Source organism: Talpa europaea (genome assembly GCF_964194135.1).
Source record: "Talpa europaea genome assembly, chromosome: 3".
Lineage (NCBI taxonomy): Eukaryota > Metazoa > Chordata > Mammalia > Eulipotyphla > Talpidae > Talpa > Talpa europaea.
The window spans coordinates 117,627,262-117,655,008 of record NC_140069.1 but is presented as its reverse complement, the minus strand read 5'-3'; the positions used below and the strand labels follow the sequence as shown (position 1 = coordinate 117,655,008).

At 38.6% G+C, this 27,747-nt stretch overlaps 1 protein-coding gene across 9 annotated transcripts in view; it reads left to right on the top strand.

Moving 5' to 3' along the window:
* SRPK2 (SRSF protein kinase 2) overlaps positions 1–27,747 on the top strand; it is a gene marked incomplete at both ends in the record, with an annotated part of 198,698 nt that overhangs the window by 131,354 nt on the left and 39,597 nt on the right. For all 9 annotated transcript variants that reach the window (XM_084230852.1, XM_084230851.1, XM_084230859.1 and 6 more), the window contains 4 exons: positions 3,179–3,330; positions 23,906–24,014; positions 24,858–24,945; positions 25,165–25,252. In XM_084230852.1, coding sequence (XP_084086978.1) covers positions 3,179–3,330; positions 23,906–24,014; positions 24,858–24,945; positions 25,165–25,252 — 437 coding nt within the window. The remainder of the gene's footprint in view (positions 1–3,178; positions 3,331–23,905; positions 24,015–24,857; positions 24,946–25,164; positions 25,253–27,747) is intronic.

Below are 27,747 nucleotides of genomic sequence, written 5' to 3'. Positions count from 1 at the left end.
AAATATAGATAACTTCTTCTGCGTGCATATTCTTTATAAAGATATAAAGTGAACATTAAAAGATACTACATAGTTGTGTAAGCTTTTGCTTTTTTAAAAAAACAGCTTTTTTCCCCCCAAATTATTATCTATCTATCTATCTATCTATCTATCTATCTATCTATCTATCTATCTATCTATCTATCTATCTATCTATCTATCTATGCGAGCACTGGGTACAGTCAGAAGCGTGGGAGGGTGAGAGAATTCACCAGAGTCAGAGCGGAGAGCAGGCAGACTGACAAAGTACATTGCTGAGGGGAGCAGCGGGTGGCAGGAGAGGTCCGCGCGTTATGTGGGACCCTCACCCGGTGGCTGGGGATCGAACCTGCGCTGCAGAGGCTGTGGGCAGCTTCACAACCCAGCGCTCAACCACTGTGCCACCGGGGAGGCCCAAAAAAACCCCAGCTTTTTGAGGTATAATTCACATACTATACAACATGCATATTTAAAGTGTACAATTCAGGGCCTCCCCTGGTGACGCAGCAGTTGAGCACTGGGCTGCGAAGCTGCCCGCAGCCTCTGCAGTGCTGGTTCTATCCCATGCCGCTGGCGAGGGTCCCACATGGTGCGCAGACCTCTCCTGCCGCTCCCGCTGCTCCCCTTACCAGTGTATTCTGTCAGCCTGTTCTGCTCCCTGCTCTGTCTCTGGTGAATTCTGTCATCCTCCCGCGCTTCTGACTATACCCAGTGCTTGTATAAATAAATAAATAAATCTTAAAAAATAATAAGCGTACAATTCACTATCTTTTTGTATATTCAAAGGGTTGTTTAACCATTAAGACATTTTCTGTATTGGAACATGTTCATTTGTCTAAAGGAATCTCATACTATCAGTCTCCTCACTTACTATAACCCCATTTGGAGGGAAGAGCTCCTTTTCCTCCTCCCTTTCCCTTAGCACCATTTCATTCTGTCTCCACAAAATTTCCAGTTGCTGTACATCTCACTTCTTTCTTTCTTTTTTTCTTTTTTTTTTTTGGTCTACTGTGAATTGTGATGTTGTATGCATTTTTAAAGATTTATTTATGCATACAAGAACTGGCCATAGGTGCTGGGGATGTGAGGATTCACCAGAGACAGAGTGGGGAGCAGAACAGGCAGATTGACTGAGATACACTTCTTAAGGGAGCAGCAGGTGAGACAGGAGAGGTCTGCTGCGCCATGTGGATTATCTCCCTGACTGGGGATTGAACTCATGCTGCAGTGACTGCAGATAGCTTCATAGTGCTGCGACTTAATCCCTTGCGCCACCAGGGATGCCCCTGGTGCTGTATATATATTTGCACAAGATGATTGGGGGCTGGGAGGGGCTGCATATGTCTTTATTTCTCCTGGGTATATATGTAGGAATGGAATTATTGGTTTGGATGATAACTTTAATTTTGACCTTTTTAGCAACTGTCAGTTATTAGAGAACATTTGTGCCATATCATCACACTACTGATAAATAGGAGGGTTGGAAATTTCTTCATTCTGAACAGTACTTGTGGGGTTTCTGTTTGTTTTGTTTTTGTTTGGTAGCCTTTCTGTTGGGTGTGAGTGATTTCCATTTCCCAAGGGACTAACGATGCTGTATATCTTTTCATATGCATATATGTATCACTTGTATGTCCTTGGAGAAATGTCTGTTGTAGTCCATTTTTAAATAGATGTCTTTTTATTACCTGGTTGTAAAGAGTACATATTGTATTCTAGATACAGCCTCATGTAGTTTTATGATTTGCAGGTATTTCCATTCATTCTGTGAGCTGTCTTTATTTCTTGATGGCACCTTTTGATGCATAAAGGTTTCTAATTTTGATCAAGTCCAGTTGATGTATTTTTTCTTTTATTGCTTATGCCTTTTGTGTCATTTGAAAAACATTGTCTCACCTAAGGTCATGAATATTTGGTTGTTTTTCCTGCAAGTTTTATATTTTATTTCCTTCATTTAGGTATTTATTTTGAGATAATACGTACATATGTATGAAGTATGGTTACAACTTCATTTTTCTTTTTGGCTGGGGGGGTGTCTTTTCAACCATTTGTTTCAACCATTTAATTATGTTGGCATAATTGTTGAAGATTTTCTTTTTTTCTTTAAGATTTATTTTGTTTTTATTCATACAAGAGCTGGGGTACAGGCCAGAGGTGTGTGAGGGCAGTGAGAGCATTCACCAGAGACAGCATGAGGAGCAGAACAGGCAGATTGACTGAAATACACTGCTGAGGGGAGCAGCAGGCGAGACAGGAGAGGTCTATTGCACCATGTGGGTTGCTCCCTGGCTGGGGATCGAACTCGTGCTGCAGTGGCTGTGGTTAGCTTCATAGGTTGCATCTTAACTCCTTGCACCACCAGGGAGGCCCCTTGTTAAAGATTTTCATTGGTTTCCTCTGTATGGTTTCTTAAGTGCTTCTAGTAATTCTTATATGAAAAAAGGCTTGATGAAAAGTTTTTTTTTTTCCACCCTGTTGATATAGTTCATGAATATGTACTTGGTGAGATAACCTGTCACCTTGTCCCTTTAGACAATTGAGAATCAGGTTTTGAAGCTAAAAGCTACAAGAAACCACTTTTAAGAAGCCTCCCTTAAATAGGATGTGACATCATTCACTCTTCATACATCTACCCTAATAGAAATGCGCCTTTGCTTCTCCTCTGTTGTGGGCAGTAATAAGGATGGATGGGATGAAAAAGATTCAGTGATTGGGGCTATGACATTTGGCACTTATATTGTACTGAGACTTAGTATGTTCATAGTTTGCATCTTAACCCCTTGCACCACCAAGGAGGCCATATTTTCTCATAATTTCTTTAGAAGAGATTCTTCTAATTAATAAGGCTGTATCTCATGGAGGGATACTCTCTTATTTCACTTATATTTGATGATGTTGTCAAGAGTTACGAACTAATAAAGTTCTAAGAGAAAACGTGCCTGCAAGATTATTCATTGACTAACCAGTAAGAATAGTTTTACCCTCTTGAGTTGTTAAGTTAAACCATTACTTGACTTTAAAAGGATGAAGTGACATCAATCTGCATTTCTTCTCTGTGACAAGTTTTATTTTTTTCCCATATTAGCACACATTTCCCATGTATGTCCATGATGCATGATTTACTTCTAAGTAAACAGGATTTCTCTTTTTCCTGTTTCAGGCCGGAGCCTCAACAGAAAGCTCCCTTAGTTCCTCCACCACCGCCACCACCACCACCACCACCTCTGCCAGACCCTACACCTCCAGAGCCAGAGGAGGAGATCCTGGGATCGGATGATGAGGAGCAGGAGGACCCCGCAGACTATTGCAAAGGTGATATGCTTGCCTTCCCCACCTGGGCCTTCTAATTTGTTGGACAAGTGGACAAGGGGAGTTAATGATGCAAATGGCTTAATCTTTATTAAACTAGCCTCTGAGTAACAATACAATTTTTTTTTAAAGATTCATTTTTTATTTATACAATAGCTGGGGTACAGGCCATAGGCGCCGGAGGGTGAGCTAATTCACCAGAGACAGAGTGGGGAACAGACCAGGCAGACAGACCGAAAGCACTGCTGAGGGGAGCAGCAGGCGCGACAAGAGAGGTCTGCTGCGCCGTGTGGGAATCTCCCTGACTGGCCGGGAATTGAACCCGTGCTGCATAGGCTGCGGACAGCTTCACAGTGCTGCGCTCAACCTGCTGTGCTATTGGGGAGGCCCGATAATGTAATTTTTAATTGTTAGATAATTAAATATAAAATGTCAGAAAATATGGGTGATATCAGAATTATAAGAGATAGAAAATGTACATGTATGTACATACCCACTCTAGGTACTTCCAGAATGACATAAGTATTCTGATGGAATCACAGATAGTATAAATATAAAAACATAATAAACTGGGCCTCCCTGGTGGCACAAGGGGTTAAGACAAAACCCATGAAGCTATCCACAGCCACTGCAGCACGAGTTTGATCCCTGACCAAGGAGATACCCAGATGGCGCAGCAGACCTCTCCTGACTCACCTGCTGCTCCCCTCAGCAGTGTATTTCAGTAGTTCTGCCTGTTCTCCTCACTTTGTCTCTGATGAATTCTCTCACCCCCCACACCTCTGGCCTGTACCCCAGCTCTTGTATTCATAAATAAATCTTAAAAAAAAAACGTAATAAACCCATTTAAGGGCCTCTTCTGGTGGCGCAGCTGTTGAGCACTGGGCTGCGAAGCTGCCCGTGGCCTCTGCAGCGCCGGTTCAATCCACGGCTGCCAGCGAGGGTCCCACATGGTACACAGACCTCTCCTGCCGCGCCCGCTGCTCCCCTCAGCAGTGTGTTTCGTCTGTCTGTTTGTTCTGTTCCCTGCTCTGGCTCTGGTGAATTCTCTCACCCTCCCGCACTTCCGACTGTACCCAGTGCTTGTATAAATAAATCTTTTTTTAAAAAAAGAAAAAACCCTTTAAAGAGTGCTTAGAAAGCAGAAGGTACCAGGCTTTCCCAGGGAGCCTATTTAAAGGTTGTATATTGCATTTGACTAAGTTTTCTTTCTAAGACTGACAAGAGAAAGTTACTTTTTCTGTAACTTTTTAGAAATATTTTTATAAACTTGTTAGAAATATTCATTGTCTGTGGAAAGAAAACCCACCATTTGTTTACAGAAACAGGCTTTTTCTTGGTATTATACTCTGTAAAAAAGACATTCTGTGGGTTCTGTCATTGTGTGTCCTAATGGATTGTGTTCTTAACCCTGATTTCACAAGACTGAAATTAATCAGTGAGAGTATTACTGTATTGATGCTGTTAAAACCAACTAGTGTAGAGTTTTTAACTTGTAGGTATGAGCATGTTATGTGATGAATATTAAGCACAAGATCATCCGGACTCCATACCTTGTGTAGAGTAGTCTCTGAGAACCTCGGAAATTGGTATATTGTTCCCGTAGACTCTCTGTTATGTAACTTTATTTGGACTTTAATTTCCCTCTAATGTTGAAAAGTGTTACTCTCTGGGATTTTGAGCTTCTGAACACTTGATGAGGTATTTGCTATAGATTAAGGAAAATGTAAACTGGAGTGTAAACAGCGTAATAATAGATGGCAGCAGATAGATACAGCTTTAGACCATAGAGCCTTGATGAATCTTTGCTGTTTATTAGCTTAGCATCAATCATTTGTGTGTTGGATGTGGAAAAATGTATCTTTTAGTTACATGCTAAGAGGAAGAGAAAGTTATCTTTGTTATGAAAATCAAAGGAGAATCTTCCCAGTCTGACCTGATTTTTCCATTGAATCATTGTTTTCCTTAGGAAAACGAGTATGGATCTTCAGCAAATGCTGAATAGTGATTGTGAACCCAAAGGTCTATGCTCTCTAATATGGAAAAAAACATAATAGAGATTGTCTGGAAAGGTGAAAAGATGTTTTCCATCCTTCCTCTTGATCTTCTTTCCTTGGTTTGGAAATTAAATTGCTTGAAGAAGAGAACTGAAGTGTTGTATTTTAATTTTGCTGTTCAGGTTAAAACTTAAGTTGATCTGTAAGAACTGTTTTTCTTCAGCACATGGATTCTACCCTGCTGGAACAAGACCTATTTGCCTCACTCTAGACTCTCATCCCTTTACCACCTGTGCATCAGTATAGTAAACATCCCAGCCTGAAATTCAAGGTGAAGATTAAAGGATCCCACAGTTTCCTGCTGTTTCTAGGTGACAATCACTGAACTCTTAGTATTAAAAAATGTCAGCCCCAGAAAGGCATTTCGAGATGGTAAGGTTCTCAAACCCAGCACCCACCCCTCAGCCCCCCCCCCCCCCCCCCCACACACACACTTTGGCCTCTTTTCAGCATTACCTGTGACATTTTGTGTCATAGACCCTAATGGTTTGTCTCGGCTAACTGGCAAGTACATTCCAAGAGTCCATGGAAATGTCTGGGATAGAACCTGTGACACGGCACCTTCATCCTTGAATAGAACAGAATCCAAAAAGTGTTCTGTGAGATATGTTCTCCTTACAGTCTATTCAGTATAATGCATGGTTTGATGCCAACCACTTTTTAACGATGGTGTCTACGAGATATCTTTAGGTAGTTAACTCTTTTTCCTTTGGTAATTAATAAGTTACTTTGTTGAGAGTAACTTTGAGAATATGCAAATATATAACCATCAACAAATTTACTTCCTTCTTCCTTTTCCCCTTGTCTCATCTGTTCCTTTCACCTAGCTACATCTACCTTTCTACCCAGCATGAACTTATTCTTGGATTTCCCCTTTTTTCAGTGAGTTATAATTAGTAGCTCTCCTTATTTGCTTTGATGTTAGGATAATCCCTAATTGGGCCATTAGGAGCCCCTTCATGTTTGTTTTTTGCCTTTTGAAATGTAAATTCTTTAAATATTTCCTTACTTTCAAATACAATAATATGCTCCAAATTCATCCTGTGTTTTCCCTCTTTCAGCCCTGGAATCAACTCTTCATAGGGAAAAGTATTTAGAAAGCAAGATCTGGGCATTATGTATGATTATCACTATTGTGTCACTGCTTCTCGGTCTCTTATTAGCACAGTGCTAGGGAGACACGAAAATATACCGTGTGTGTGTGTGTGTGTGTGTATGTGTGTGTGTGCGCGCGCACGCACGTGCGAGCTGTATATATTGGAATTCATGAATTTAAGGCTAATTCCATCCTAACACCCAGGGCTGCAACCTAATTTGCTCCCTTGCCATTTTGGTAGTTTTTTTTTTTCTGACAGTAGAGGCTAGGCTCACCTTATCCTCATTATGTTTACTTATGTGATCATTTTCATTGGTTTCATCAGTCTCTCTCACTGCTATTTTGGGTGTGTCTCCCCTTTCATCTTTACCTAGCTTGTGCTTAGACATCCCGTTTTACTTGGCCCTACCTAATAGCTGTGGACTCAGTTGTTTGGGATAGGAAGGGTGGCCTTCACAATCTAGGAGTTTGCTTTACTTAGTCTGTTGAGATGTCTTATTTGTCACCTGTCATTTCACCTGGTCCTTGTGTTTTCTTTAACTTCATTTTTGTAGAACCTCTGCCCTGCCATCCTTGTCTCTGTACTCTGTAAGTAAAACAAAACATCATTAAGAACAAATTATGTGACAAATTTTATCTCTTTACAGAAGAAGTATTTGTTCATCCTAGGAAGTATAGGTATGTTAGAGGTCAGTGTGGGGAGGTCACCTGAGATCCCATCACCCCACAATCACTGCAGTAAGCATTTGGATCACTGAATCATTCATGACAAACCAAATTGCACCCTAACTTTTACCTTATTTTTACCCTCCTACCTTTATCAGCCTGTCCTAATATAAAATTTATGAAATATCAACCATTTTAATAAAAATACCACTATTTAAAGCTCTAACATTAAAGCATTTCATTGTTCCTTTCTCCTTGCCTTGATAGAGCAAGCTGGAATAGCACTCTTTCTTTCCTTATAACCAGTTTATTCTTGCCCAACTTGGTTTTAGCGCAACCTCAGAATCCAGGATTATGGATTTTGGTGTGTGAGACACCTTGAGTTTAAAACCTGGCTTGTTAGTCTGTATTCTTGGACAAATTTCTTTCCTGCTAGGCTTGAGTTTCTTCATCTCTCTCTCTCTCTCTCTCTCTCTCTCTCTCTCTCTCTCTCTCTCTCTCTATATATATATATATACACACACACACACACACACACACACACACACACATATAATGCATGATAGATAAAATATATAACTGTACATAATTTATATAGAATACACAATGTTATATAAAATATATAACTATATGTAAAATCTTATTACATAGTATGTAACATCTTACCATCTATGATTTTATGATGAATAAAATGAAACATGCTTAATGTGTTTCACAGTACCTGAAGCAACAAAGATTCTCAAGAAATAGGAATTTTATTTCCTTCTCTCTTGTTTTTGTCCATCATTCCCCTCTCAGGTTTGTTCTTACCTGTACTGCATGCTACATCCATGCTTGCCACTTTAGCAGTCTGCCTCATTGGGGTGGCTTTTCCTAGCCTTTGGAAAGAGAGTACGGCTTCCCTCTCTCCCTGCTTATTTAATGTCGCCTCTGGTCTGCTGTCTAAGGCAAGACCTACCAGCAGGCTGTGCCGTTTATTTCCTTTTACTGCCAAACCAAAGGTTTAGAAAGGGTTTGCCTGTAAACAAACATCCGCAGGAAGTTCCTGTGTGAATACATGCTCACATCTGAATGTGAGAGTGATCAGGGCAGCACTTTTGGGGAAATTTTAGTGTAATGTGGGTTTTCAGAATGTGGCCTTTGGATCATCTGTATCAGAATTGCCTGAATAGTGTTTCTGGGCTGCACTGTAACTTCTAAATCAGAGTCCTCGGGAGTAGTTCCCGGATTCCAAACATAAGTATTTTTTTGCACATGGAATCTAGGCTATGCTTACCTAAACCATGTACCATTTCTTCAAAACTCTAAAGCTGTGACTAAAAGATGTGACCCTTCATTTCTCACTGAGTGTATTGATTCACAGTGTAAGGGAATTACTGTTTTTGAACTACCTTATATTCCCCAAATTTTGTTAATTCCTCAGAATATATTTGCTACAAGAACCAGTAAATGATGACATTGTTGTATTATGCTGATCTTTGCACTGACTCAATCCTTGGAGATAATTTGGTGCAATAATTTGGCACCTTACACAATTTTATCAGTTGTATTATTTCTGAAGGTGTCATTTTTCAACTAAGTTGTGGTATAACTTGTAATGAAGCATGTGTCTTTCTTTGGAAAGAACTTCTTGGCACCTCTAATCACACCTTAATGGCGGGGGGGGGCATTATAACTCAGTAGTATCAAGCATGCTGCACCACACACATATTCCTGCCCTCCTCTCCCACACAGTGTATAATACATTTATTTTTTACTTTCATTTGTGGGCTCTTTCTCCTCAGTCTGAAAGATTCCCTATGGTCAAGGGCAGTGTTGTGGTTTTGTGTGTGTGTGTGTGTGTGTTTATTGACCCCACTGCATTTGAACCATCCCCAGCGCAATAAATATTTTTGATTGCATAAAGGAATTGTCTGTGGTGTTTAGCTACAACTGAGAGAGGGCATGTCAGGTAGAGACTGATACACCATGAAGGGCACACAAATCAAAATATATATCCTTCCTTTCTGCTTTAAATCCTCATATATAATAATCCATAATACTCCAGAGTTCTTAAATGTTGTGTACTTTTGAGTGGCATACAGGTGATTTCTGTAGAAATGTAGGAATATCTTCAAAACAGTGGTTAAGCAGTAAAAATATTTGCACACTAGAAAAATGTCTGACCTTTTTTTTTTTTTCATACACATAGGTTACCTTTACCCCAGTGGGCCCATTTTCCACCTGTGAAAAGTTTAGCCTGATTGAATTTTATTTAATGACTTTAAAAATTTAATGTTGGTAATTACAAGTTTTTATTCACCTTTCAATCCATAATCTGTGACTTAAGACTATTTTATAGTCAGTTATGTTTTTAATAGGAATAAGTTTTATACAAAGTTGTCTTAGAAATGTCATGCAATTGGTGTACTTTATAGAAAATAACCTTTAGTTCATGTTTTTAATATGGGGAAAATAACCTGTTCATTCACAATTTTTTTATATATATTTATAATTACATAAATATATATATGTAACATTACTGGTTCCAAGGAAAGAATGTAATGTTATACACACACACATCCCTATTTATGTGGTTACATGTGTTTTTAAAATTAGTTATCTTAATTTGATTTAAGCTATGCAAAACAAACTCAGCTTATCTATATGAACAAAGTAATAGATGGTCTTATATTACCTAAAACCTCATTACTTTTTTTTTTTTTTAATAGAGGCATGTTTTAGTATTTATTTATTTGTTTGTTTTTTTGTTTATACATGCACTGGGTACAGTCAGAAGCGCGGGAGGGTGAGAGAATTCACCAGAGCCAGAGCCGGAAGCAGAGCAGGCAGAAAGACCGAAGTACACTGCTGAGGGGAGCAGTGGGCGGCAGGAGAGGTCTGCACGCCATGAGGGACCCTCCTCCGGTGGCCGGGGAGCAGCCGGGGATCGAACCGGCGCTGCAGAGGCTGCAGGCAGCTTCGCAACCCAGCGCTCAACCGCTGCGCCACTGGGGAGGCCCAAAACCTCATTACTTTCTTTGAAGATTGAAGAGCTTCTTACATCTAAGGATATTGATTTCACATAATCTTCAGTTAACATGACACTTGAATTTTGTAAGGCTTTACTGTGTGTAAAGTATACTTTACTAAAAGGAATACAAAGTAAATAAGAAACACCCCACTTTTAGGAGTTTATGGCCTCATGGCTTTGCCATTGGAATATAAACCATGGTATAGTAGAGGCTTTGCTTATCTCGCTCTGTCCTGTCTACCACTGTCACCTAGATATCACCTGTGGCCTGTTGAATGTTGACTATGAATAGAGTAGATTAAGAAGCTATTAAATTACCATTTCTTACCCTTATTGTATGATTAATAAATTATTAAGAGGGGGAAAAATACAATTTGTGAGGGCCTGAAAATAATGAGGTTGTTTTAGGTTAGAGGTAAAAGAGAAGACTTCATGAAAAGTATAAAGGGAGGTTGGCCAGGGTAAAAGTAATTGGACTTTGTTGATGGAGATGCAAGAGTATTTCAGGCTAGATCCTGGTAATTGGGAAGGGCGAATCCAAAAACTTCTGCATGCCTTTGTTTTCCAAACAAATGGGCAGCTAGAAGCATGTGGCAGATTTGATTGACATCATGTAGAAAACTAATACAGATCATAATATGGAGTTAAATCTGGATAAACCCCATGTTAAGTTGAAAATATCTCAAGTTGAGCAATTAGAAGTCAAGAACTCTCTGTATACCTGAAACCCTGGTTACATACAATACACTATAGAATATTGATTTTTTATCTTTGATCATCTTGGGGATTTCTGCACTTACCCAGCATCATGTGAGAGTATGATTCCACTCGGGCTTTGATAAAGATCAAAGACCATAATTCAAAGTATAGCAGCTTATCTACACATAGTGCAAGTATCAAGGTGAGGTTGTACTGGAAAGGAGACAGCAGTGCAATTTGGTGAAATTTAGCAATGACATGAAGAGAGGATTGTAACTTGTGGGGGTGGCATCAGATATGGCAACGGACATTTGATTTTAGGAAAGAGGTTACTTGAGCATATTTCTAGACAGAAGACAAAAAATACTGGAAGAGAGCTTGTAGGACCATCAAGGGTGAATTCCATGAGTGAGTTTTGGAGTTTGTGGGTTAGTCTTAGAAAGATGGAGTGCACGTATTTCAGCTATGAAGATTTTGCATAGTTGTTGTGAGCAAAATAAGGACTGGTATGGCTCTTACTGTTGCATACCAAATTATCCCAGAACTTAGCAGCTGTAAGTCAAATTTTAATTTTGCTTATGATTTTATGGATCAAGGATTTTAAAAGGACAATGCTAAGGGGCCTCCCTGGTGGCACATGGGGTTAAGCGTCAGCACTATGAAACTATCCACAACTACCGCAGCACAAGTTTGATCCCCGGCCAGGGAGGTGACCCATGTGGCACAGCAGACCTCTCCTGTCTCACTCGCTGCTCCCCACAGCAGTGTATTTCAGTTGATCCATCTGTTCTGCTCCCCACTCTGTCTCTGGTGAATCCTCTTACCCCCCACATCTCTGGCCTGTACCCCAGTTCTTGTATGCATAAATAAATCTTTAAAAAAAAAGGACAAAGCTAACAAGGTTTACCTTATTTCACAATACTTGTTTATGCATACAAGAGCTGGGGTACAGGACAGAGATGCAGGGGTGAGAGGATTTTCCAGAGACAGAGTGGGGAACAGAACAGGCAGATTGACCAAAGTACACTGCTGAGGAGAGCAGCGGGTGAGTCAGGAGAGGTCTTTGCCATGTGGGTTACTCCCTGGCCCCCTGGGGATCGAACTGCAGAGGGTGCAGGTTGCTTCATAGTGAGGTGTTTAACCCCTTGTGCCACCAGGGAGGCCCCAAAATATGCACAATTCTTAAGCTGTTCACAGTGTGATACCAGTGCATTACTATGTTCTTCTTTCTTAGCCTCACACAAAACTATTTTACCATAAACTTGCCTTCCTACTGTAAATTTTCCTCATGCCTTCTCTTCTTCCTTCTTGGCCATCCTCTTTTTTTTTTTTTTTTGCTATTATGAATGATTAACTCAGAATTAAATTTAGTCCACATCTTACAGTAGTAATGCCTTTCCCATTTCTCTGTCACATCATGCCAGGGAACAAGGAACATACCTCATTTCCCTCCAAGTCTGCCATGTTCTTTTGTTCTTTCATATATTTTTGAGTGCATGTTGTGCCCCGGTACCATGTACTAGGGATATACTGCCCTCACAGTATGTATAATCGCTTGGAAAAAAATAAATGAGAAAATAAATAATTGAAATGCAGTGTGTTTTCTAACAAGTATAAGAACAAATGAGGCATTGTAGGGGATGCATTAGAGAAACAAAGAAGAGGGGCTAATCTGCATCTTGGAAATGCTTCATAAGATAGGCCTTACCTTAGCTTATCCTAAAGGATAAGTAACTGTTATTTGTGCCCTAACAACTTTACGTACTTTTATCATTTTATAAATGAAGGCATAGACTTCAATTGGCAAATAGGTGAGGAAATTATGCAGTAGAAATAATTAAATCAGATGAAGACTAACACATTTATTAATAGAAATCTAGAGGACTTGAAATTGTGGCAGATTTGCCTGTTTCTTAGTCAGCAAGACAAGGAAGGAAATGCAGTGGTTCTACAATTTGCAGTTTTCATAATATGTATAAATTAGTTGCTTTGAATAAGAGTATTTTTCCTGATGCCAAAGGTAAATTTATCACGAGGGAAGAAGTTTCTGAGAATTTACCCTTCCTGCTAAAAACGATAGACTCCTGAGCCAGGGACAAAGCACTTTATTACTGACAGCCCACAAGTGACCTAAGCTTCATGTGCATACTGATAGGTGTGTGTTGTACTCATGGTGTACACAGCTGAGAAACTCCAGGCTTAGGAAACCCCAGTCTTTTTGTACTGTAAGTATTTGCAACCAAACCTGTCAAACCTCTGCCCGTGAGGGAGACATTTATTATACCGTACAGCAAGCAACCATGTCCTCTTCTCCAGAAGGACAGTACTGCTATTTTCCAAGGTTTTCACATTAGAAGCCTTTGAATGATCACTTGGAATAAAATCTGTCAATATCCCTGTCCAGAAAATGTGTAGAAATATGGCTGGTTCTGGATCAGATTCTCTCAGGAGGCTATAGTCACGCTGTCAGGGCTGTAGTCACTGAAGCTCTCGTGAGCATAGAGGATCTGCTCCTGCTCCCCAGGCCTTCATGCTGTTCACTAAAGTCTTCTGGTCCTTGCACAAGAGTCTGCATAAAAGAAAGTAACTAGCTTAGCAGAGAGGGAGAGAGGAGTAAGAGCATCCCAAGACAGAAACCACAGTCTTGTCTCCTGGAAAGTGACATTAAACTTGAATGTTGAAAATCTTAATTCTCTTATAAGAATATTTTAATATTTGTAGAAACCATTATTAACATGATGTTCATTTCCTTGTTTTTCCTTTTTATTTGACAGCTGTAAGTCATCTTCATATCTGCTAGCCTGGCTATGCTAATGAATTAGATTATAATTTGGGCCAGATTGTTTTACTGTCTTAAAGGGCTTAGTGACAATACCTTTTACCCTCGCCAGTAGTCTCATTGATTTGTGGTGTTCACAACTGTGTTAGGAAATGACATAACCCTAGAGAGTACTTAGTGCCCAGTGATTTTCTTAACGAGTGAGGTGGAGCCAAGTATTCAGACAAATAATTTCCCTGATGTCAGATAGCTGGGAAATGCCAGTTTGCGATTCTAATTAGCATCCTTGGAATTAATTATTTGTTGGCCTTTTTATGTGAACATTTCAAATATTCAAGTTCTCCTAATAAAAATACATGGATTCCACTTAAGGCTGTGTAGTACCTTTGCTGCAAAATGGTTTCTTTATTCATCATATTTATCTCGTTCTGAAGTAAATTGTATTGTTACATCCAGTCCAGGTCATTAACAGGAATCCTTTATCTTTTTGGAGTTTTATCCTTTACTCTGGTTTGCCCTCTTGAGTTGTCTCCTATTCATTATTATTAAAGGAATATTTGCTGTAATAATTTATATTTAAATAAAGAATTTTTAAAATAACTGATTTCTCTCATTGAATATGTTTGAATCTCATACAGTCTGAAAGGGATTCTAACAGTTGCCCTAAAGGGTTCATTATCCCCCCCCCTTTTTTTTTTGGTGGACACTTGAGCAATTTTTTATGTTTCTAGTTCTGTTTATATTTAATATCATTAATATTTGCATGGGTGTGCATGTGACATAAATTATGCTTTAAATTACTAGTGAGAAATGTTTTACATTTCAACATTTTAAATTAATATTACAAATGTATTTTTCACAACTGAGATGGCTGTCAAATTTTATGAAGTATATATGATAAAATTTTAAAGCAGTAATTTATTTTCATGATTGTTTTATTACTCAATTATGCTTACTAAAGAATCATTGTCAAATTTTATTCACCAAGGCCAGTTACAATAGTCTTATTATTCATCAACAACAAACCATTTCCAAATCAGGGAATATTTTGCTCTTATATTGAGAAAACAGTTATTTAAAAATTGTAGTTTATATTTCATTTCAGTTTTTCTCTGTTCCTTTCCACTATATACTTAATTTTAGAACCCTAGTCATAAGAGTGTACATATGTTAGCTGATGGGTGACTACTAAACCCTGATATAGTAGGAAGAGCATAGTTTTAAGAATCTGGCAAATTGCCCTTCTTTCTGACTCTGTTGCTTCTTTTCTGGGTGACACTGGACTGGTGCCTGACCTCACTAGACCGGTTTCCCCCACCTTTGTTCAGTAGGTATGATGATCATATTGTTTGTATTCAATGACATCGAGGCCAGGGATTCGGAGTGTACCTTTTGTTAACCTATTTTTTAAAGTTTGTTTTAGAAAATTTAGGTTTCTACTTACATATGTTATCTGGTCACATTACAGAGCTTTTCCTCTGTCACTTCCAGGGGTTGGGGAGAACAGGTCCAGCTATTCTCCCTCAGTGGTAGCTATCACCTAGCTAGCTGCTCTTACTGTCATGTCTTTCCAGTGAGTAAGAGACTGGTTAAAAATAACTTTCTTGTCATTATGGAAATTCTCAAACATAAAGAAGTATTGAAGGAATAATACAATGAATTCCTACATTTCCTCCTTTGAGGAGGGTGCTAACACTTGAGCATTGAAGATGTGTTAACATTCTATCTTACTTCATTAATTACATATATGATATAAATAGTTTTGCTTAATTACTCACAAAGGAAGTTGGCAACATCATGACACTTTACTGCAAAATCCTCAGCAAACATCTTAGGAAAAGGACTCTTCTCCTATTAACGTAAACTGTGCATTGTTGGTACACCTAAGAAAACTTGTAATTCTACAATATCATCTAAAAATCCAGTTCTTACTTAACCAACTAATTCAAGAAATGTCTTAACCACTTTTCCCTTTAAATCTGGAGTTCAACCAGGGTTTTCCCATTACTTTGATCATTCTTTGCTTAATCCTTTCAATGTAGGTACCAGCCCCCTCTTCTATCACTTTCCATGTAACCATTGTTTTGTTTTGTTTTGTTTTGTTTTTTTGCTTAGACTTTTTCTATTTGTGGGATTATGGTGTCATCTATTTCCTCTATAATTAGTATAATCTTGAATTTAACTTATAGTTTAAAACTATAAAGTTGAATTTAGCTGTATATTTTAACTTTTATATTGAAAATTTTGGTTGCTTAATAATAAATATATTTACTTGCTTTATCTCATAAATGGGATATTTCACAATAATGTTAACAGACCTGTAAACTTTAAACTTTATTTGCAGTTCTTTGTGCCCTTTGAATGTATCCCACAACTTAATAATCTACTTAAGTTATTACTTCATAAAATAAAAAGATTTGATTGCATATGACCTAATTCATTTTTTTCCTAATAGAGAGTTGTTGTTTAGTGCCTATATAATAGAAAGTAATCCAAAAGTTTAATTCAATTGCTTATAATTTTTCCATACCCTCTTGATCAGTTCATTCAAAGAAGGGTTAGTATTAGTTGCCACATGTATAACTAAGAAGGACTTAGTATGTAGACTATAAAAGGAATATATACAAAATGATATAAAATGAATAGCCAATTAGAAAAATGATCAAAATCATTGAAGAGCTATTTTCACAAGAAAAAAATGTGTCATAATAAACAGTGATGATGCTCAACTCCATTAGTATAAGTCCTCATCAATTTTTGTGTGCTGCATGTATGTAAATTAGATGTGTATATAAAACATACAATGTGTATATAAAAATACATAGTGTTAATTGTGGTGAATTCATTGATCTTTGAATGTTAATCACGGTTTCATCCCTGAAACAGATCCCTGTCTGGGTCATGAAGTATTAATCCTTTTTATTTATTGTTTAATTCAATTTGATAAAGTTTTATTTAGAATTTTTATTTTGACATCTTGAGGAAAATTGATCTGTAGCTTTCTTACAATGTGTTTTCCAGACTTTGGAACCAGAAGTAATGCTGGCATCATAGAATGAGAGTGGGAATATTCCTAACCCTTCAAATTTAAATTCCTCATTTAAATTTTTTGAAAGAGTTGGTATTTCTTCCATAAAAATTTGGGCAAACTTGCAATTTAATTTTTATTTTTTTTAATATTTGTTTATACCTACAAGAACTGGGGGTATAGGCCAGAGGTGCCCAGGAGGTGTGAGAGGATTTACCAGAGACAGAGTGGGGAACAGAACAGGTGGATCAACTGAAATACACTGCTGAAGGGACCAGTGGGTAATACAGGAGAGGTCTGCTGCACCATGTGGGTTAGTGCCTGGCTGGCAGGGGATCTAACTTGTCCTGCAGTGGCTGCTGATCACTTCATAGTGCTGAGCCTTAACCCTTTGTGTCACCAGAGAGTCCCACAATTTATTTTTTAAAGGGTAGGTTTTTATTACAAATTCAGTTTAAAAAATGCAGTTTGTGTTCTTGAGTAGAATGTGTTTTGTGACCATTTTATCTGTTTTTATATTCTTTGCAGTATTATCTTTTAATACCTATAAAATATGTAATGATGTCATTTTAATCATTACTCATGTTGGTAATTTATGATTTCATTCTTTTTCCTTTGGTTATCCTGGGCAGAAGTTTATTTTCATCATTTCCTGAACTAACTTTTGGTTTCACTGATTTTTCTCTATTGTTTTTATTCTTTTTATTTCCCTGATTACAGCTCTTACTTTAAAGATTTTATTTATGCATACAAGAGCTGGGGTGTAGGCCAGAGGAGGCAGGGGTGAGAGAATTCACCAGAGACAGAGTGGGGAGCAGAACAGGTGAATCTACATAAATATACTGCTGAGGGGAGCAATGGGCAAGACAGGAGAAGTTTGCTGTGCCATGTAGGTTAGCTCACTGGTCGCATCGAACTCTTAGGGATGGAACTCAGGCTGTCTTGGTGGGCCACAGTAGTGATAGCACTGGGGCTTAACCCCTAAGCCACCAGGAAAGCCCACAGTTCTTATCTTTATTATTTCCTTTCCTCTGCTTAACTTTGAGTTACATTTGCTCCTCTTTTTCCCTTAAGATGCGCACACATCAGGTCATTGAGATTTCTAGTCTTTTCTAATACAGACATTTAGTGCTCTAAGATTTCCTAAGTTCTGCTTTTAGAGTATTTTATGGATTTTGACTTGTTTTCATTTTATTTAGTGTAAAATACTTTCCCTTTGACTCCTTATCCCATGGGTTTTTCTGAATTGTGTTAATTTCTTTCTTTGGGAGTACTTTTTCTTACTAACTTCCAATTTAAATCCATTATAGTTTCAGAATATGCTTTTTGTGAGCTGCATCTTTTCATTTCTCATGAAACATTTTTTTTGGCTTAGTATGTGGTCTCTGTTGGGAAAAGTTGTGTATCCTTAAATAATATTTACTCTTAAATGTAGTGTTCAGTAGGATGTCGGTTATGTCAGGTTGGTTGATTGTGTGCTGAAGTCCTTAATACTCTTCTGTTTACTTGTCTTAATAATTTTGGGGGAAGCAAGTATTGAAATTCTCAGTGACCTGAAGTGGATTTGTTATCATACTGTGGATAAATTTATTTTTACCACCTTTTATTTCATTTTATTTTAATTTTTTTTTTTTTTTAATGCTCGCCATCTCTTTTTTTTCCTTTAATATTTATTTATTTATACAAGCACCGGGTACAGTCAGAAGCGCGGGAGGGTGAGAGAATTCACCAGAGCCAGAGTGGGAAGCAGAGCAGGCAGAAGGACCGAAGTACACTGCTGAGGGGAGCAGCGGGCCGCAGGAGAGGTCTGCGCGCCATGTGGGACACTCCTCCGGTGGCCGGGGAGCAGCCGGGGATCGAACTGGCGCTGCAGAAGCTGCGGGCAGCTTCGGAACCCAGCGCTCAACCGCTGCGCCACCGGGGAGGCCCTTATTTTAATTTTTTTAAAGATTTGTTTATTTATGCATACAAGAGCCAGGGTACAGGCCAGAGATGCGGGGGTTGGGGGGATGAGAGGCTTCACCAGAGACAGAGTGTGAAACAGAACAGGCAGACTGACTGAAATACACTGCTGAGGGGAGCAGCAGGCGAGACAGGAGCGGTCTGCTTTACCATGTGGGTTGCTTTCTGGCCGGCCGGGGATCGAACTCGTGCTACAGAGGCTGTGGATTGCTTCATAGTGCGGTGCTTAACCCCTTGAGCCATCAGGGAGGCCCCCTCACCTTTTCTTTTCTCTTCTTTTCTTTTCTCTTCTCCTCTCTCCTCCTCTCTTCTCTCTCCTCTTCTCTCCTCTTTATTTATTTATATTTATTTATTTTTATTTAACATTTATTTTTATTTTAACATCATTTTAAAAATTTTTAGACAGTTATTTGCTTCTCCCCACCCACCCCCTCATATTGAGTCACCATAGAATTTCCTTCCCAAGGCACCCATGCACCATCACCACAGTCCCCTGTGCTTCTCCCTCCATCCCTCTGATCCCTCTCCCTCCTCCTCCCCTGCAGTATGTCTCTGGTTTATAATTGTCTGGTTTTGCTTTGTTGTGTTTTGTACTGTTGTTATTTTTTACACTGATGTCTTATTTGGTTCCCCTATATTCCTGCTATAAGTGAAACCATCCCGTATTTTTCTTTTTCCCTTCTGGCTTATTTCACTGAGCATAATTCCTTCTAGCTCTATCCACGTTGCTGCGAATGGCATGAGTTTATGTTTTTTGATGGCCGAATAATATTCCATTGTGTATATACACCACATCTTCTTGATCCAGTCATCTATTTTTGGGCACCTTTTATTTTAAAGAAGGTTTTGTTGGAGGTGATTCTCAGACCTTTCCTTAGATCTTTGAATGCTGTCTCTGATTATGGATAGAAACCTCACCATCAGAAAGGGGAGATTAGATCTGTGAAATAAAATTAATACATTAATATTATCTTTAATAGAGACAGAGACTTTGTGGAAAATCTTTTCAGATTATTGTTTATGGTAGAGTTCTGAATTTTTGGTTCACTCTTACCAATTGAATCTACTTTGTATTTGGCAAAGGAAAACTGACTTACCTTTGGCCAACAGTTCCCTCAAAACAGCTAAAAAGAATACTTTTAGAATTGTCTTCCTTTTTTGAACCTTAGTAATAGTTTAGGTATAGCTATAGTTCTGCAGAAGTTCTTCCACCCTTGTCAAGTAGGGCTAATGCTCCAAGATCCCCAGTGGATGCTGGAACCACAGGTAGTATTGAGCCCCACTTATACTGTGGTTTTTTACACATATGCACTTATGATAATGCTTAATTTTGACATTTTACACAATAATAGGTTGACAATAATAAAACAGAGCAAGTACACCAGTAGAATGAAACAAAAGTTACGTGAATATGGTTTGTCTCAAACCATCTTCTTGAACTGTGGGTAACTGGTACCATGGAAAGCAAAAGTACTGATAATGGGGACTGCTACAGCTTTTTTGGTTTGTGGGGCAATAGGAGTTGGAGAAGAAACCCAAGTAGTGACCCTAATAATGATTTCTTAAACAACACATTCCTGTTGTCGTGTGTTTGAATCCTATCAAATACTTGTTTTTGAAGAATAAAAGGAAAACTTGGAAGCACTAAGTGGTGTGATTTTTTTTTTTTTTTTATAGAGGCATGCTTTATTTATTTGTTTGCTGGTTTGTTTGTTTGTTTTGTTTATACATGCACTGGGTACAGTCAGAAGCGTGGGAGGGTGAGAGAATTCACCAGAGCCAGAGCGGGGAGCAGAGCAGGCAGAAGGACCGAAGTACACTGCTGAGGGGAGCAGCAGGCGGCAGGAGAGGTCTGCGCGCCATGTGGGACCCTTTTTTTAAGTAGTCTATATAGTAAAGTACAAATTTATCAACCAAATCCCTTAATCATGGTGGTCCTTTGCTTCCCCCTGTGTAGTACTCTGATGTCATGCGCAAGGACTGTGGGTAACACTATTGATATGTTTTTGTACTGCCTGTTGATTAAGTGGTTAGTCTGTGACTCTTTCATCAGGATCCTTTGTTTGCTGGACAGTGTTGTGGATTATAGTATTCACTGCTAATGGCCGTTATAGTCCACGTTGCTAATTGTGGGGAGCTGGAAAAATTTCTGACAGTTACTTCCAGTGTCTGTTTTCCTCTAATTCTTGAGGCTTGGGATATGTTGATTTGCTTGCTAGGGGGAAATGTGCTTCACTGTTCTCACAGTAAATTAGTTACTAGTCTGTGATCTTAAAATGGTCAGAAGAGACTATTTTCTGTAGAAATCCGGTAGTTAGAATTTGAGAACATATAAAGCAGAAGTTTGCAATTGTGTATGTCACATTTTAAAAATGGAAATAGTATAAACATTTAGTACTTTCAATTGTTTCAATATTTATGTTTAAAAATTACTTTTATGTCCCCCTCATATAACTGTTTTTTTTATTAGACAGAGCATTCTTAGCTAGCCTGTGGGCTCTAGAGAAACCTCTACTAACCTGGTAATTTCTTTCATTCAACTTTCAAAGTCCCATTGAGAAAAGGAACTGTCGCTCTTACACCATGATTATATTGGGAATGGTGGTCTTCTACCTTTTTCACTGCCTGTGGAAAAAAAGTATAAATACTAAGCTATCAAGTGTTCTTTGTGTACTAAAACCAGGAAACAGTCCTCTGGTTGTTTAAAAATAGAGTATATTTCTTAATGGTGGACAGAATGAATGCAGGCTTTGGAGTTAAGCCTAGTTTTGAGCTCTCAGTCTACTACTATCTAACTCTGAGACTTGTGTAGAAATAGTATGGGCTACAGACTGGTGGTTATAACAAACAAGATAGACATCAGTGTTTGTTAAGTACTTTGTGTTGTGAAATGTGACTAGTTCCTTGAAATAATTTCATGAGCAAAGATGTCTGGAGTTTGCAGTTGCTATTAGGGATTCATTTTCTGTATTAAGACATGGTGCTAAGAGGTTCTCAGTAATCTACTTTTCTTCTTTTAAGCATCACACACCTCCCAGATAGAACGTGCCCTCCTTTCTTCCTCCTCCCTCCCCTGCCCCCTCGTGGAACACCTGTTTTTAGTTTACTGTTGTTTCATGGGACAAAGTATGTAACACACTGTCCCTAATTCATACTTGAATTGAAACATGATAGTTTTCTTCTCTCTTTTTTTTTTTTAAGATTTATTTATTTATTTTATTTATACAAGCACTGGGTACAGTCAGAAGTGCGGGAGGGTGAGAGAATTCACCAGAGCCAGAGCGGGGAGCAGAGCAGGCAGAAGGACCGAAGTACACTGCTGAGGGGAGCAGCGGGCGGCAGGAGAGGTCTGCGCGCCATGTGGGACCCTCCTCCGGTGGCCTGGGAGCAGCTGGAGATTGAACCAGGGCTGCAGAGGCTGTGGGCAGCTTCGCAACACATGATACCGGGGAGGCCCGAAACATGGTAGTTTTCTATTCCTCCTCTTCAGTGTTAATTTCAGTGACTTAAAAATACATTGTATACTTAGACACCACTTAATTTAGTTTGGCCTAAGCATTAAGCCATTACTTTCTTCTTAGTTTTGTTGAGATGTAATTGATATATGACACTTTAAGGTATTATACTACAATGACTTGACATGTATACATTGTGAAGTGATCACCCCAATAAATTTACTTATACTTTCATCCATTTAATAACTCACGTGTATCTTAGTCCTCATTTACTATTTTTTACTTCATATCTTTTGCCCAAAATATTTTTATAGACTTTACATTAAAATCTGGGAAAAGCAAGTATAATGGTGACATGAGTCACTCAGAATGTTAGACACTCAGTATCTTGTCAAATTCTGCTTCACTAATTCAGCACAATTCAAGTGTTCAAAAATATTTGTAGTATCTCGAGGTGTTACTCTTACCTCTGAGAGGGTGACACAGATGTAATGAAGGATGTGGTTTTGTGCTTCCTGTAACTGCTTTGAGTCTCTCAACATGAGATGTGAACCATCGATGACTGAGTGTTGGTAAGAATTCAGCAGATTAAAAAAATAGAAAAATAACATCTTTGCAAGAAAAAGCAAATGTTTATAAAAAGTAGGAAAGTATTGTTTGTTGTAGGAAAAACTTTAAATTTTTATAGAAAAGCACAGATTAAAAAGTCATTTTACATCCAGAGACATTATTTTCTTAGACCCTTTCTTCTGCATTTCACAAAAAAGGTGTATTAAGCCTGATACTTTTTACCTTGCTTTTTTCACTTAAAAATGCAGTGAAGTGTTTTTTTGTTTGTTTGTTTTTAATACTAAATGTCTATGAGGCACCCTTAACCACTCGCTGCTCCCTGGAGTCTTCAGGATACCCTTTCTCTTCAGTCAGTTTGCTAATATCTGAAGAATGTTTCCCAGCAGGATTTTGAGGTTGAAGGAAGAGTGGTGAGAAGAGCAAACTTTCCTTGTAGGGTACATTGTGTGTGTGTTTGTGTTTGTTTTTGTTTTTTAAAAATTTATTTATTGGGCCTCCCTGGTGATGCAGGTGGTTGAGCACAGCACTGTGAAGCTGTCCGCAGCCTCTGCAGTGCAGGTTCTATCCTGGCCCACGGAGAGATACCCACATGGCACGGCAGACCTCTCCTGTCTTGCCCACTACTCCCCTCAGCAGTGTATTTCAGTCAGTTTGCCTGTTCTATTCCCTGCTCTGTCTCTGGTGAATCCTCTCACCCTCCACACCTCTGGCCTGTACCCCGGTTCGTGTATGCATAAAATAAATATTTTTTAAAAAATAAAGTGGGGATAGCTTCATAGGCTCTGTCTAAAACCCCTTGTGCTACCAAGGAGGCCCTGTAGGGTACATTTTTATACATTGTATTTTTCTTTATTGGTTACCTATATACTGTTGGTGTATGCAGAATTATGCATTTTTTTACTTCGATGATTTTTATTGTTCTAACCCTCAAAGATTTGAGCTTAACTTATTGCTCAAAACAAATTTGTTTGGAAACATCAAGAGCTGGTGTGTCACATGTACACTTAAGTCTGCTGGCTATAGATTGCTATATGGTTTGTTGCTTTTTTAAATTAAATGAGAACAAAGATATAAAGCCTAATATGAGGGTGTAGGACATTTTTCTCCTAATAAACTATCTTGTGGGAAAAAATGTGTTATTAAACGTTTTAACCTGATGTTTACTAGACCATTTAATGGCATCAAGAAGTGACAAAGGAAGAGATGAGATACTGTTTTCTGAAATTAAAAAAAACCTTTCATTTTAAAAACAGGTGGCTATCACCCAGTGAAAATTGGGGACCTCTTCAATGGCCGGTACCATGTTATCAGGAAGCTAGGATGGGGACACTTCTCTACTGTATGGCTGTGCTGGGATATGCAGTAAGTATACTTTGTGCATTTGATTCCATGTTCAGTTCAACATCATTATTTTATAACAAAGTATGATTGTGGGGCACATTTGCTTCTGTTGTGGCATGTAAAATACTTAGCATAGGCCTGCCCTGTGAGGTAGACATCACCCCGTCACCACCACCATTTGTAGTTCATTACCTGTGATCTTTTTATTTTTTTAAAAGATTAATTTATTTCTGGATACAAGAACTGGGGTACAGGCCAGAGGTTTGGGGGGGGGTGAGAGGATTCACCAAAGACAGAGTGGGGAACAGAACAGGCAGAGCGATTGAAATACACTGCTGAGGGGAGCAGCAGGCGAGTCAGGAGAGGTCTGCTGCGCTATGTGGGTTGCTCCCTGGCCAGGGATCGAATGTGTGCTTGAGTGGCTGCGGACAGCTTCATAGGTTATGTCTTAACCCCTTGTGCCACCAGAGAGGCCCTCATTACCTGTCTTCTTAATAGTGCTCCTCTGTCTTTATGTCTAAAGCTTATTCATTGAAACTGTGTTAACATCTGCATCATATTTTTGAAAACATTCAAATATAATGTTTGGCTCTTTCCAATCAGTGGCTTCTGACTTTTTAAAAAAGCCATGACCTGTAGTACAGAACCTAATTACTAGCCACTACACATACACACATGCACGCAGTGAACATTGTTATAAGAGATTGTTTTGACCTGTGGACCCACCACTTCATTGTGCTGCCACATAATGTGAAAGGTACTATTTTATGTGAAAACCTATTAAAAGTGTCTATTTATTGGATGTCATTATAAGGATCACCTCAGCTTATTATATTAAAAACATTCATTTCTTTTTTTAATTAGGGGGAAAAGATTTGTTGCAATGAAAGTTGTCAAAAGCGCCCAGCATTATACAGAGACAGCCCTGGATGAAATAAAATTGCTGAAATGTGTAAGTAGTATAAAAAGGTAAATGAGAAGAAAAATGAATGGCTGAAAATTTTATGGAGGGATTTTTCAAGTTTTACTAAATTAAAATTGAATTTATTTTGTATGTTCTTATTGAATCTTTTATTTTTTTAAATATCACATTTAAAAACAGTTTTGGTTAGTATAATTCAAATGACCTTCATCTCAGTATGTGTTCTTTAATTCATTTTTCTTCCCATAGGTTCGAGAAAGTGATCCCAATGATCCAAATAAAGATATGGTAGTACAGCTAATTGATGACTTCAAGATTTCAGGCATGAATGGAATACGTATCCTTTCTGACTATTCTGTTAATTCCAATGGCTGAAATACACAATTGTTTTCATTTTACATTTTTACTTTTTACATTAAATGTTTCATACCCATTTAAAGTTCTCTTGAGTACCATATCACTTCCCACATAAAACTCTAGTTTTGGCACAGAGTGTTACAAAATGGTGTGCTTGGAGTGCTCTGCAAGAGCCTTTTGAGGGTTTAGGTATAGCAACATCTAAAAAAATTATTTTACAACTTGATTTGATTTTGGCATAGAATAAATTATTAATTACCTTTATGCTAGTGAAGTTTATTTTTGCGCTGGTAGACAGAAGCGTAAGCCAACACTTCTTTTTGCTTTAACTTCTAAAAACCAGTATACAAGTGCCGGGTTTCCTCCAACAACTGCTAAGAATCAGATGAGGCTGAGACGCTAAAAGGAAAATGCTCTGTAGATATCACCATAGCAAAGTTATATTTATTTAGTTATTTATTAAAGATTTACTATGCATACAAGAACTGGGGTACAGGCCAGGGATGCAGGGGGTGAGAGGACTTACCAGACATAGAGTAGGGAACAGAACAGGCAGACTGTCTGAAATACACTGCTGAGGGGAGTAGCAGGCGAGTCAGGAGAGGTCTGCTGCGCCATGTGGGTCTCTCCCTGGCCAGCCGGGGATTGAACTCGTGCTGCAGAGGCCGCGTATTTCTTCATAGTGCGGTGCTTAACCCATTGCGCTACCAGGGAGGCCCGCAAAGTTATATTTAATCCTGCAGACGATCATCTTTCTGCCAGGTGAATATGGGAAGTATTTTGTTTTATTTACTTTCCTCCTTGTTTCTCTACTTTGGGGGGGAAAAAAAAGCCTTGTAAAAGTGAAGTGATTTCTGTACTAGTTGATGACTCTGACATAAGTCATTGTCAGTAGTAGAGAGCACAGTTTTTCTTTAAATAAAACATTAGAAAGTTTCCAACATTTATAAACTTAGAGAGTAGAGTAGTAAACTACAATTAGAGTGTAGACAGTGACTTTATATAAAATCTGTCACCAGTATTCAGTAATCAAGATCTGATACAAAAACTGTTTCATATATTCTTTCTCTCTTGCCAAATTATTGCAAAACAGGTTCAAGAGATCATATTCTTTTACCTCTACAAATGTCATTTAAAAAATATGGACTTAAAAAAAGTCAAATAAAATAAACTTTGTATGACATAATTTTTGTTCAGATTTCTTTGATAGTGCAAAAATGGCCCTTTGAAGACTTGTTTCAATCACATTTCAGCAAAGGCTATTTTTTCCTAAGTCGTCTTTCTCTTAAGTCTGTATCACTTACATTAGTTGTTTAAAGATTACTCAACTTAAATTTTTTCTTTTTCATCAAAAATCAACAGTATATGCTTTTTTAATACAGAAATTATCTTGTTGGATATTAATGAAAGGAAAGTTTCTTAGTCAGCTCTAAGATTAGTTGTTACTTTTGCTTTCTAAATAGGAAGACCTTAGTCCTAATTCTAAGACCCTAGTGGTAAAGAAATGTGTCTGACAAGAAGATAGAGCCAAGGACATTTCATGACTTCCCTTTCTCTCTTGATGTTATCAGTTTTGACTGGGCTGCTGGTAAGTTGTTTGTATGTTCGTTAGTCTTTGCAGGCACAGGAAGAGGCAATGTTGAAAGATGTTCTCTCTCATCTTCTTCTCTGTGCGTGGGCATTGGTAAAGTAGTCTCATAGGGTGGAGGGGTAGTGACAGCAGTCATCCAAGATCTGTGATTTTAGAGCTTTAGCAGATTGAAGAGAAGATGTTGCCTTTAGTTTCCAGAACGTTCTTTTCCTATTTTTTTAAAAAAAGATTTATTTATTTATTTATACAAGCACTGGGTACAGTCAGAAGTGTGGGAGGGTGAGAGAATTCACCAGAGCAAGATCGGGGAGCAGAACAGGCAGAACGATGAAGTACACTGCTGAGGGGAGCAGCGGGTGGCAGGAGAGGTCTGCATGCCATGTGGGACCCTCGCTGGCAGCCAGGGATCAAACCAGCGCTGCAGAGGCTGCAGGCAACTTCACAGCCCAGCGCTTAACCACTGCGCCACCAGGGGAGGCCCTCTTCCTATTTTTGTTGGCTCATGAAAGGTAGCCTTTTGTATGCTTGGCTTATCATGTTTGGAACAGGTCCATCATTTTGATATTTAACCTGCTCAAACTGGTGTCTGAGGACAAACCCTCTCCCCATTTAAATCCACAAAGATATACAATTTATTCATCTTTTAGGTCTTATTCCTTCAGGAAGCATTCTCCTAACACCCTAGATATTTGCGATTATTTTACTTCCAAAGATGGCATTTGAGGCTACCAGCAAGTACCAGTGAAGACTAATGTCGCCTTGCTTTTTTCCTCCAGTTTACTTCTGCTAACTATTGAATTCATTTTATCCTTCTTGATTGATAGCATGAGCTGGTCCCTCTCTTCCCTGCTTCTCAGAGTGAGTCTGGGCAGACATTGCAGCCA